Source organism: Tursiops truncatus, chromosome 8 (assembly GCF_011762595.2).
Source record: "Tursiops truncatus isolate mTurTru1 chromosome 8, mTurTru1.mat.Y, whole genome shotgun sequence".
In the NCBI taxonomy this organism is placed as follows: Eukaryota; Metazoa; Chordata; class Mammalia; order Artiodactyla; family Delphinidae; genus Tursiops; species Tursiops truncatus.
The window spans coordinates 15,838,318-15,851,230 of record NC_047041.1 but is presented as its reverse complement, the minus strand read 5'-3'; the positions used below and the strand labels follow the sequence as shown (position 1 = coordinate 15,851,230).

The window sequence follows — 12,913 nt, the reverse complement described above, 5'->3', positions numbered from 1 at the left end:
AAAGTATAACACAGAAAGAATAAATTCTGTTTAGGAGTTAATTCTTCTACCCTCCGTATGTGAAAGGGAACAAGCATCAAGGGTAAACAGGAGTTAACTATCAAGAAGCAAGATCCTTCCTTATGTGAGAATGGAACAGAGAGGGTAAAAATCAGCACTCTTCCACTGGCCACACAGAGCCCAAATGACTGCTGGGACCAGGGCTGTGACTCACTGGGACCAAGTATTTCTTAGTCTGTGTCCCTTAGTAAGCAGACCTACCACCAAGTTTTTGGAAAAGGGGAAATGACTGCTAAGCCCCAAGTGATGATTTACCAAAGAGCAGTAGGCTGTAAGAATCAAATACCTATTAGAAATTCAAGAAATATGTCTTAATGGCAACTCTTTGTGCTGGGCAGAGGGAATACTAGGGCAAATAAGACTAGGTCTCATTTCTGCTCAGACATAACAAATGTCCTTTACCAAACTCTCAAGAACTCAAAAAATGTTTTAAATAGATAGTTAAATTACTAGCCTAGGGAGAGGGTGTAGAGTGGCAAATGGAGGATAATGTGCTGCAAAATACCAATAATTAAGGGAAGAACAAAGAAAGATTTATTAATACAAAAAGAGAAGATAGAAAACATTGATCCTTGGCCCATACATGTGTCACTTCAACCTGGTAGAGGACAGAGGTTGCTTTAGTCTCCAAATTCTGTTCCTCAGATTCTCATAAACTCCTCCAAATATATACTAAGTGCTCTCCTATTCTGGGCCAGAAAGGAGTGGGTGCTGAAAGACACCCAAATGAGTCACTTCCTGACCTCAGTAACCCTAAAACCAAAATATAAGAAAAAGTGGAATACTTGGTCTCTCAGTTCTCATATCTTACTACCTCTGAATAAGTTCCGAATTCTTTTTCACTGTATTTTTCAGGATCAGTGACACACTAAAATAAACTATGCATTCATCTAAAAAGAAAAGTGTAGGATAGAAAAAAAAGGCTTCCCTCAAATCCAACAATACATAAAAAGGATCATACACCATGATCAAGCATGATCAAGTTGGATGCAATCCAAGGTCACAAAGGATGGTTCAACATACACAAATCAAATCAATCAGTGTGATACACCACATTAACAAAAGGAAAGACAGAAACACATGATCGGGCTTCCCTGGTGGTGCAGTGGTTGAGAGTCCGCCTGCCAATACAGGGGACACGGGTTCGTGCCCCGGTCCAGGAAGATCCCACATGCCACGGAGCGGCTGGGCCCGTGAGCCATGGCTGCTGAGCCTGCGCGTCCGGAGCCTGTGCTCCACAATGGGAGAGGCCACAACAGTGAGAGGCCCGCGTACCGCAAAAACAAAAACGAAAACAAAACCAAAAAAAAACATGATCGTTTCAGTAGACAAAGAAAACGCATTTGACAAAAGCCAACACCCATTCATGACAAAAACTCTCACCAAAGTGGGTAGAAAGGGGACATATCTCAACACAATAAAAGCCATTTATGACAAACCCATAGCCAACTGTCACTTTTGTTATGCATTTTTTTTCTAATCAGAATTTTAGGATAATTAACCTAAAGGCAGAAAGTATAATACTTTTTTTTTCCTACTATATATCACAGGGAACTATATTCAATATCCTGTAATAAACCATAATGGCAAACAATATAAAAAAGAATGTATATATAATTGAATCACTCTGCTGTACAGCAGGAATTAACACAACACTGTAAATCAACTATACTTCAATTAAAAAAAAAAAAAAGACACTTCTGAGTAAGAGATGAGTAACCATCAGGAAGAGCAATTCAAAAGTTTTACACAGGGCTTCCCTGGTGGTGCAGTGGTTGAGAGTCCGCCTGCCGATGCAGGGGACATGGGTTCGTGACCCGGTCCAGGAAGATCCCACATGCCGTGGAGCGGCTGGGCCCGTGAGCCATGGCCGCTGAGCCTGCGCGTCTGGAGCCTGTGCTCTGCAGTGGGAGAGGCCACAGCAGTGAGAGGCCCGTGTACCGCAAAAAAAAAAAAAAAAAAAGTTTTACACAGAGATAATACTTTAAGTGAGAATTATAAAATATAAAAGTCTCTACAAAGGCCCCCCAGGCTATGTAGTTCAAATGTCAAAAGATCTAAAGCTGTCTCCATTCAGTGGGCCTGATTTGTATGAAAAAGCAAATATGCAGTTTTCATGTAAAGAAATAAACATATTGTGTCTTGATGTGAACCAGATAGCAATGCTATTTTGCAGTTCACATTTTCTAGCTCAGCAAATCATTTACACACAGGATTATATTCATATTGAAAAGAATCTTTTGTCTAGGTCATGTGATTACCTTTGATAACTGGCACTTACTTCATAGCCAATGGAGCTATAATACTCAACAGTGAAAAACTGAAAGCTTTCCCCCTAAATTCAGGAAAAAGACAAGGATGCTCACTCTCACCACTTCTATTCAACATAGTATTAGAAGTCCTAGCCACAGCAATCAGACAAGAAAAAGAAATAAAACCTATCCAAACTGGAAAGAAAAAATAAAACTGTGACATGATACTCTACATAGACAACCCTAAAGCCACCACACAAAAATGATTAGAACTAATAAATGAATTCAGCAAGATAGCAGGATATAAGATTAATATACAGATATCTGTTGCATTTCTTTTACACTAACAATGAAACATCAGAAAGAGAAGGTAAAAAAAAAAATCCTGGTTAAAACAGCATTAAAAAAAAATTACCTGGGAATAAACTTAACCAAGGAGGTGAAAGACCTATATGCTGAAAACTATAAAACACTGACAAAGGAAACTGAAGATGATTCAAAGAAATGGAAAGATATTCTGTGCTCTTAGATTGGAAGAATTAATATTGTTAAAATGGCCATACTACCCAAAGCAATCTACAGATTTAATGCAATCCCTATCGAAGTACCCATGACATTTTTCGTAGAACTAGAACAAGTAATCTTAAAATTTATATCAAACCACAAAAGACCCAGAATTGTGAAAGCAGTCCTGAGAAAAAAATAATCAAGCTGGAGGTATAACCCTCCCAGACTTCAAACTATGCTACAAAGCTACAGTAATCAAAGCAGCATGGTACTGGCACAAAAACAGACACACAGATCAATGGAACAGAATAGAGAGCTAGAAATAAACCCACACACCTATGGTCAATTAATCTATGACAAAGGAGGCAAGAATATATAATGGAGAAAAGACAGTCTCTTCAACAAGCGGTGCTGGGAAAACCAGACAGCCAAATGTAAAACAATGAAATTAGAACATTCCCTCACACCATATACAAAGATAAACTCAAATGGTTTAAAGATCTAAATGCAAGACCTAAAACCACAAAACTCCTAGAAGAGAACATAGGTGAAACATTCTTTGACTAAATTGTAGCAATATTTTCTCAGCTCAGTCTCCTTAGGCAAAAGAAATAAAAGCAAAAATAAACAAATGGGACCTAATTACACTTAAAAGGTTTTACACAACAAAGGAAACCATCAACAAAACTAAAAGACAACCTATGGAATAGGAGAAAATATTTGCAAATGATGCGACCACTAAGGTATTAATATCCAAAATACACAAACAACTCATACAACTCAATATCAAAAAAACAACCCAATCAAAAAATGGGAAGAAGACCTGAATAGACATTTTTCCAAAGAAGACATACAGATGGCTAAAAGGCACATGAAAAGATGCTCAACATCCCTAATTATTAGAGAAATACAAACCAAAACCACAATGATGTATCACCTCACACCTGTCAGAATGGCTATCATCAAAAAGTCTACCAATAACAAATGTTAGAGAGCATGTGGAAAAAGGGAACCCTCCTCCACTGTTGGTGGGAATGTAAATTGGTGCAGCCACTGTGGAAAACAGTATGGAGGCTCCTTAAAAAACTAAAAATAGAACTACCATATGATCCAGCAATTCCACTCCTGGGTATATATCTGGAAACAATAAAAATACTAATTCAAAAACATACATGCACCCCAATGTTCACAGCAGCACTATTTCTATAGCCAAGACATGGAAACAACCCAAGTGTCCGTCAAGAGACTACTGGTTTAAGAAGCTGTGAGATAGACACACACACACACACACACACACACACACACACACACACACACACACACAAAACGAAATATTACTCAGCCATAAAAAAGAATGAAACATTGCCACTTGCAGCAACATGGATGGACCTAGAGAATATCATACTAAGTAAGTCAGAAAAAGACAAATATTATATGATATAATTTATATGTGGAATCTAAAAAATAATACAAATGAATCTATATACAAAACAGAAACAGATTCACAGACATAGAAAACAAACTTATGGTTACCAAAGGGTAAGGGGGGAAGGGATAATTTAGGAATATGGAATTAACAGATACAAACAACTGTACCTAAAATAGATAAGCAACAAGGATTTACTGTATAGCACAGGGAACTATATTCAATATCTTATAATAACCTATAATGGAAAATAATCTGAAAAAAGATATATATATATATATATCTGAATCACCTTGCTGTACACCTAGAACTAAAACAATCTTGTAGACTATACTTCAATTAAAAAAGAAAAAAGCCTTCTCCTATAAATGGGAAATTCAGATTTACCTATTGTTGGAACTCACCTCCCAGAAGCTTCCATTTGGCACTGGAACGAAAGGCTTCCATCTGCTTTACCTCTTCTGGTCGCTCATCCACAAACTCAGCCACCTGTGGGAGTGAGAACAATACGTTAAGGAAATCCACAGGATCCAGCCAAGCAACACTGTTGTTGTCTCAAGAACCTGAAGCTACGACTATTCCATTCCTAATAATACACGGCACACGAAGACCCAAAACGGCCATGAAGAAACAGGTACTGGTCCTCAGTTACATTTGCTCCATAAACATGTGATTGGCACTGGATGGTTTAACTATAGATCTTTCTCTGACTAATCAATTTCCCTCCAGAGGTTAATTTCTTTCATTACATACCTCCTTATTAATGTGCCAGGTATACAACTGCCACTTGTAAGCTAAAAGCTAAACTCCTTTTACCCTTTTACTTTTACATTCAGAGTGAAAACACAGGCAGGTTTCCTGTCATCCTATCATTCATTAAGGGCTTTGGACTCCTTATGAAAACTTTCTTATTGTAGGTAGTCACAATGACAGTTTTTCTAGTATCCAACCAAAAGAAGTCAATAAAATGTACACAGACTCATAGAATTTTTAAGGGATAAGACCATATTTCATATCATCCAAATTCCCAAACAAACTTGGAATCTTCTCTACAGTATACCTGATAAATGATCACTCACATAGTCCCTCCCTGACAGGGAACTAATTCACTGACATGGAACTCATGTTACAAGGCAGTCCACTGCACTTTGGGGCTAGAAAGTTTTTAGTTTCATTGGACCCATATCTACCTTCCTATAACTTCTTTCCATCCACCCTAGTCCTACCTCTGATGCAACTGATCCCCTTTCCACATGACAGACCTTCAAAGATGGCTGGCATAATAAATTCTAATTACACAGTAGCAACTATGAGCAAGGCACTATGTTTTGTGCTTTACTTATATTATCTCACTTTATCCTCACAAAAGCCCTGGAAAGAAAGGCTCCACACTACAAAGAGCAAACTATGGCTCAGAGAAGTTAAGTAACTTTCTCAACCTAGAAAGTGGCACAACTGAAACTCAAACCCAGGTTTGAATTCCCCTCTACTTCTTCTCTTCTCCCAAGATCCTACCATCATTCTTCATGTAACCTAGTTTTGAGATCTCTCACTGGGCATTAAAAACACAGGCTTTCAAACAAGATGGGGCTTCCCTGGTGGCACAGTGGTTAAGAATCCGCCTGCCAACGCAGGAGGCACGGGTTCGAGCCCTGGTCCCGGCACATCCCACATGCTGCGGAGCAACTAAGCCCGTGCACCACAACTACTGAGCCTGTGCTCTAGAGACCACGAGCCACAACTACTGAGCCTGCATGCCACCACTACTGAAGCCCGTGCGCCTAGAGCCCGTGGTCCACAACAAGAGAAGCCACCGCAATGAGAAGCCCGTGCACCACAACAAAGAGTAGCCCCCGCTCGCCGCAACTAGAGAAAAGCCTGCATGCAGCAACAAAGACCCAATGCAGCCCAAAATAAATAAATAAATAAATTTATTTTTAAAAAAACAAGATGAATTGAGATCTAAATTCCCAGCTTTGCCCCTTAATATTTGTATAACCTTTGGCAAATTATGCTCTCTAAGCCTCAATTTCCTCATTTGTAAAAGCAGGATCAAAGGATTGCTATGAGGATTCAACAGATAATTCATGTAAGCTTAGCAGTGCTTGGTACATGGTAAATTACACCTGTTAATCTTGTGCTGCCACTACTACTGTGGTTGTCCTAATTATTGGTTGTGATAATCTTGGAGTAACAAAAATGAATTCAATAACCAAGGTCTGTTGTAACAAGCATAGAGTCTAGCAGTGGGGCTAAAGCTTCCTTTAGGTAGGTTTTGGGACAATCATAAGAGCAAAAGACAATATTATGAAGGAAAATTAACAGACCTGACTACAAAAAATCAAAATTTTTAAATATCAAAAACTATTATAAATGAAGAGGCAAATGACAAAATATACCTACGGCATGTAAAACAGATAATATATTCCTATTATACAAATATCAAATAAATCAATGAAAAAAATAAAAACTCCAAGTTTCTAAAAAAATGGACAAATACAAGAAATTCATAAAATACAAAAGGCCAATAAACATATGAAAAATCATTCATTTTACTATTTTTTCAAAGAATATGGATACCACTGTTCACCTGCCAAATTGACATAGGTTTGCAGTTGCTTTGTTGATGTGAATAATGCTCCAATATTGATGAAGAAATGGGGAAACTGACATTCCCATACACCTCTAGTGGGAGTGCAAATTCATACCACCTTTTGGAAAGCAATATGGGAAACACCTAAAATGACCATACTCGCTAACCTATTGATTTCACTTCATAGGAATAAAGAAATAAATGGATTCTTACAATGATTTATGTCCAAAATGTTTATTAAATCATTACGATATTTTAAAACAGGAAACAACCCATACAGCCAGTAATAAGACAGATTAAATTAATATGTGTATTGAGCTACTATGCAACCATTAAAAGTCACATTCTCAAAGAATTTTTTAAAGTCTTACTAAAGTATTGACAACATAACTATTAAGTGAAAGAGCAGGCTCCAAAACCATATGTATAGTATAACCCCAATTATATTTGAAAAAATAAATAAAATACAAGTATTACAATCTATGAATTAAAGCATCTAAACGTTAGCAGTTGTCATCTCTGGATGGTCACAGTAAAAGTGATTATATATTCTTTTTAAAAGTTAAACGTTCTTACAATTCCAAAATATTCTACAATAAACATGTATTGCTTTCATAAAATAAAAAAATAGGGCTTCCTGGTGGCACAGTGGTTGAGAGTCCGCCTGCCAATGCAGGGGACACGGGTTTGAGCCCTGGTCCAGGAGGATCCCACATGCCGCGGAGCAACTGAGCCCATGCACCACAACTACTGAGCCTGTGCTCTAGAGCCCGTGAGCCACAACTACTGAAGCCCGCACGCCACAACTACTGAAGCCCGCGCGCCTAGAGCCCGTGCTCCGCAACAAGAGAAGCCACCGCCATGAGAAGCCTGCGCACCGCAATGAAGAGTCGCCCCCGCTCGCCTCAACTAGAGAAAGCCTGTGCGTAGCAACGAAGACCCAACAAGGCCAAAAAAAAAAATGAATAAATAAATAAATTAATTTTTAAAAAATAAATAAATAAAATTTAAAAATAACAACAAATGTTATAAACATTAACTAGGCTTCAGTAATTCATTCTGACTGAAACTAAATTGGCTCCTTACGATCACTATTTCCCTTCTAATTACTAACAAACCTTCTTTTAAATAATCTATCAATATTATAGAATATGCTGGGGATTAACATTAAACATACTCATCTGGAATTCACCTTTACAACCTTTTAGTATAATACAGCCTATCAACAGCTCTCCTTTTCACCTTGTTTCTCAGCAATTCTGAGCAAGGTTCCATGACCACACCAATGCTAACTTATTTGCCTATGCTTTTACCCACCTGGCTCTTACTCATCCTTTAAAATTCAATTCAGATATTTCCATCCTTCATGGAATTTCCCAGTGGAATAAAAAGTATGCTACCTCCCTTGTGTTCTAATGGCACCTGGTACATATGTGAACTCTTATCTCCAACATTCATCATATTGTCATTTGAAATTCAGTCTCCCATTGTAGAGTATGACCTGTAAAGCACAGACACTATGTTCTCTTAATCTACATATCTCCTGTACTTAGGCAAGAGCATATAATTTAAAGCTTAGTTGAATCAGGAAATAAAATGAGCAATTAAAAAGTTTCCTTTGATTGAACCTGAACGTTATTTTTAAGGTAGGTTCCAACAAATTGAACCATGGTGAATTCTAACCATGGCTCTATCACCGACACTGAGGAATCCTGCCTCTCTGTGATCAGTTCCTGTTTCCAAGCAGATGGAGCCCTCCATATACAAAGACTGTGTATAGACATCAGCAAAGAAGACTACTTTAAAATAGCTCCCGGAAAGTGTCACCTCTTCTCTGCCCTCAACTTTCCCCCTTACGAATCTACCCTGCACTGGGAGTCGAGATCGAGAGGCTTGCATTTCAAAGTCCTCACAGCCTCAAAAGATACACACCACAGGCAAATCTCCATCATCTTCCTCTTCCTCCTTTTCTGTTTTAGTGGTTGACATAGATGTCCAGCTCACGTCATCATCCACAATCCGCATTCTAAATGTGAAAAATAAAAAGATCAAAAGAGAAGAAACATTTTTGGATAACAGCCTACAAACACTTATCTTTGGTTTTAGGCTAAAACTCAAAATCCTACAAGATCTATGGTCCATTCTTTGCCAATATGGCCAACTTTATCTTGTACCACTGCCTCCTCAGTTCACTACTCACTAGTCATCTTTTGGTGCCTACAATGGGCCAAATTCCTTTCCATATCAATTTCACGTCTCAGTTCCTTCCCTCTGCCTGACCTACTCTTCTCATTCTTTACTGGGAAACTCTTACGCATTCTTAAAATCCTAGCATATATATAACTTCCTTCACAGACCTTCCAATACTATTTCACTTACCTCCCCCAACTAAGAACCCCCATTACTCATTCTTGGAATACTTTATCACAAAGGAAATAAATCAACCAGTTGTGTAATTAGTTGTTTAAAGGCTGTATCCCCATTAAGCTATAAGCTCCATCAGAGTAGGGACTATGCCTCTCTCACTCACAGTGATATCCTCAACACCCTGCAAAAACTGGCATAGGAAATACTCAATAAATGTTTGTTACACGGATAAACTATGTAACAAACATAAATATAAACAGTCATTATTAACAGTTATTATTTGAAAAGGCAAGATCACTTATCACAACAACCATTTAATATAAGTGATATCATTCCGTTTTACTCTCATTTTTAAAGATGAAAAAACTGAGGCTTAGACAGATGAAATATCTTGCCCAAGGCCACACAGCCCATAAAGTGGCACAGCTAGGACGCAAAGCCTAATCAGTGTTACTCCAAAGCTCAAGTTAATTTCACTACATGGCACTGCCTCCAAGGAATCCACACAAGTCAGAGGGGACAGAAAGCAAGAATAACACAACAACCAAACCAGGAGAGGAAATGGATTAGTTCTTCGGAACTACTTGACTTTATTGGGTATATTATTAGTTTCCTAGGGCTGCCTAACAAAGTACCACAAACTGGGCGGCTTAGAACAACAGGAATGTATTCTCTCACAGTTCTGGAGGCTTCAAGTCTGGAATCAGGTGTCTGCAAGGCAACGCCCGCCAGTAAGGCTCTAGGGAAAGACCTTTCCTTGACTCCTCGCACTTCTGGTAACCCCTATTGTCAGCATAAATCCAGTCCAGTCTCAGCCTCCATCTTCACGTGGTAGTTTTCCCTCTAAGTCTGTTTCTGTATCCAAATTTCCCTTTTCTTAAGAGAACCCCAGTCATATTGGATTCAGCGTCCATCCTAACCCACTATGACCTCATCTTAACTAATTACAACAGCAAAGGCCCTATTTCTAAACAATGTCACATTCTGAGGTTCTGGGTGGACATGCCTTGGAGGGAAGGGGCACTATTCAACCCAGTACACTGGGCCACGTAAGTTTTCTCGTTTGAAAAGTGGGGGTATCAAAAATATCTACTTCATGGTACTGTTATGAAGCTTAAATAAATTCGTTTAGGTCTAAAGTACTTAGAACGGTGCCTGGCACATGACAAGAACTGTATAAGCGTTAGTTGTTATTGTTAGTAGTAGTAGGAAGAGTAACAGGAAGTGAGCATAGGTCTCCGACTCAGGACCGGAGTCCTTGGCATTGGAGAATCCCCACCGACATGTTCTGGGCCCTTAATATCCACGCACAGAACCTCTGAATTTGCTTCACCACTTTAGTCTCAGGGCACCATATTCATTCTCTGAGGGAGAGGACGGAATGCTACAAAGGCGGGAAAAGAGTAATGAAAGTTACAGCCAGGCCTGAATACGTCGAAGATACTGCCCAGGGGCGCGAGGAGCGGTCTGAGCGGACTCTGGGCTCAGGCAGCGCCGGGCGAGCAATCAAGAGCGCTGGGCCCCTCGGGGCCGCCAGCGAGGAGCCCAGGAAGAGCCGGGCCGAGGGCGGAGCTGGGAAGGTGAGGGGCGGCGAGCCGCGCGGACCGCGCCCCGCCAGGGCCAACTCACCCCTTGCCGCCGGCCCCGCCAGTCTTCGGCCGCTTTTTGCGACGCTTGCGGCCGGACTCAGAGCCCCCGTCGACGCCGGCATCTGCCCCAGACAAATAACGCTTCAGGTATTCGGCCTTTGAGAGCGGCGGAGCTGCCGCCATGGCAGCAGCGAAGGCGGGGAGACGGATCGACGCTGCGGACAAAAGTCTTGAACGCGAAACGGAGCGCGAAGACTCTGGGAGGCGGGGCCAGGACCGGAAGTGAGGGAGGGTGTTTGGAACCGACAGGGAGTCTCGTGTGAGCGTTTGTGGGCTTACGAGGGGCACGCGCACGTTGCGGGCCCACTTCACATCCCTCTGACGTTACAATCGTGTTTCTCATCTTTGTCCATTCTGTCATTCAACAGACCGTGCAGCAAGCGCTGTTGTAGCCGCGAGGCTACAGCCACGACCCCAACAAGATCTCTGCCCCCAGCAGCTTCAGAAGGACCAGAGAGCAGTAGTTAGGTACGGGGGCTCTGGAGCTGCAGTGCAGCTTGAGTTTGAGTTCTGCTTCCATAACTTCCTAACTGTACGACCTTGGGCAACATACTTAACAAAATGGGGATAAAAATGACACCGAACCCAATGGTTGCAAGGACTAGGTTAATATTACTGTGTAAAGTGCTTTGAACAGCATCTGGCATAGTGTGTCAGTTATTTTTATTAGTATGTTTAGGTGGAGAGAAATCTGCTTTGATAGGCTTTCAAGAACTATTCAACAGGGCTTCCCTGGTGGCGCAGTGGTTGAGAATCTGCCTGCTAGTGCAGGGGACACGGGTTCGAGCCCTGGTCTGGGAAGATCCCACATGCCGCGGAGCAACTGGGCCCGTGAGCCACAACTACTGAGCCTGCGCGTCTGGAGCCTGTGCTCCACAAGAGAGGCCGCGATGAAGAGTGGCCCCCGCTTGCCGCAACTAGAGAAAGCCCTTTCACAGAAATGAAGACCCAACACAGCCAAAAATAAATAAATAAAAAGCCAAGCATTTGAAGCCCTTTAAAAACAAAAAAGAACTATTCAACAGAGGAATTCAGGAATTCCAAACCCAATATAATTACTATGAAAAATATGGAGGTTTCTAACCTATGTATCTTACCCACATTTGATATTTGTTGCCCCTAGCTATCTCTTGCGTATATTTCCAATGAAAATGACCTGGATCTATTTTCAACATGGCAAGAGAGAAGCTAGAGAGATTGAATTTTTTTTTTTTTTCATTCAGTGTTTTATTTTTTAAAACTCAGGTAATTTACTTTTTGGCCAGGCAGCATGCAGGATTTAGTTCACCAACCAGAGATGGAACCCGTGACCCCTGCAGTGGAAGCGGAGTCTTAACCACTGGACCGCCAGGGAAGTCCCTAGAGAGAGACTGAATTCTAATACTCAAGTTTAGGGAGAAGACTTTTCTTCCTGTGGGCATTAAGAGCTTTACTTGAATTATCTCATTTAACCCTCACATTTCTCAGATGCTTTTATTATCCTTACCTTACAGGTGAGAAAACTGAAGCTTGGAGAGGTTAAGTTGCCCAACTTCACACAGCCAGAACATATGACCCTTGGGAGCAGAGGCTAACAAAGTGGGGTGCAAGAGGTAATCCAAATTTCTTGAAAAAGAATTAGATTGCGTATTTTACTTATCTCACAATATGTTAAATTTTTGTCACGTTTTAAGGTTTATTAGTCAATAAAGTATTGTTATACTTTATAAATAAATACGCATATCTTGGAACACATGTTCAGAAAATATACATAAGAAAACAGGTTTGGAGGTCACTGCCCTGAAGCATGAACTTTTAACCACTGGGCTACACTGGGTGGTCACAGCACAGGCCCAGGAAGAAGAGCAGGCTGGGTCCCTCAGGGCCTATGAGAAGGGGGCACTGGACTGATAGGGCTTCACTAGCTGCAGGGCCCCACAGGTCTCCCATCCACAACCCTGCCTTGGCTTCTAGTACACTTCAGTGTATCTCAAGCTGAACTCCACAGCCCTGCCTCCACCCTGGTGTCAGCAGACATCAGGAATGTCTCATATTTCTGCTCCAGTGAACATTACCAGTA

General features: G+C 40.7%; 1 protein-coding gene and 1 long non-coding RNA gene across 3 annotated transcripts in view; one reads left to right on the top strand and one right to left on the bottom strand.

The window, feature by feature from the left end:
* BUD13 (BUD13 homolog) overlaps nt 1-11,042 on the bottom strand; it is a 310,306-nt gene extending 299,264 nt beyond the window's left edge. Inside the window, exons 1-3 of one of the 2 annotated variants that reach the window (XM_019941854.3) lie at nt 10,835-11,042; nt 8,771-8,864; nt 4,650-4,734 (exon numbers count right to left, since the gene is read on the bottom strand). In XM_019941854.3, coding sequence (XP_019797413.1) covers nt 4,650-4,734; nt 8,771-8,864; nt 10,835-10,977 — 322 coding nt within the window. In that variant the 5' untranslated portion in view covers nt 10,978-11,042. The remainder of the gene's footprint in view (nt 1-4,649; nt 4,735-8,770; nt 8,865-10,834) is intronic. The other variant, XM_019941853.3, reaches the window with a different exon arrangement.
* LOC141279313 (uncharacterized) lies at nt 10,218-12,466 on the top strand. The gene is made up of 3 exons (XR_012333322.1): nt 10,218-10,254; nt 11,223-11,322; nt 12,348-12,466. It is a non-coding gene; the product is annotated as an uncharacterized lncRNA (long non-coding RNA).
* The last annotated feature ends 447 nt before the right edge of the window (nt 12,467-12,913 follow it).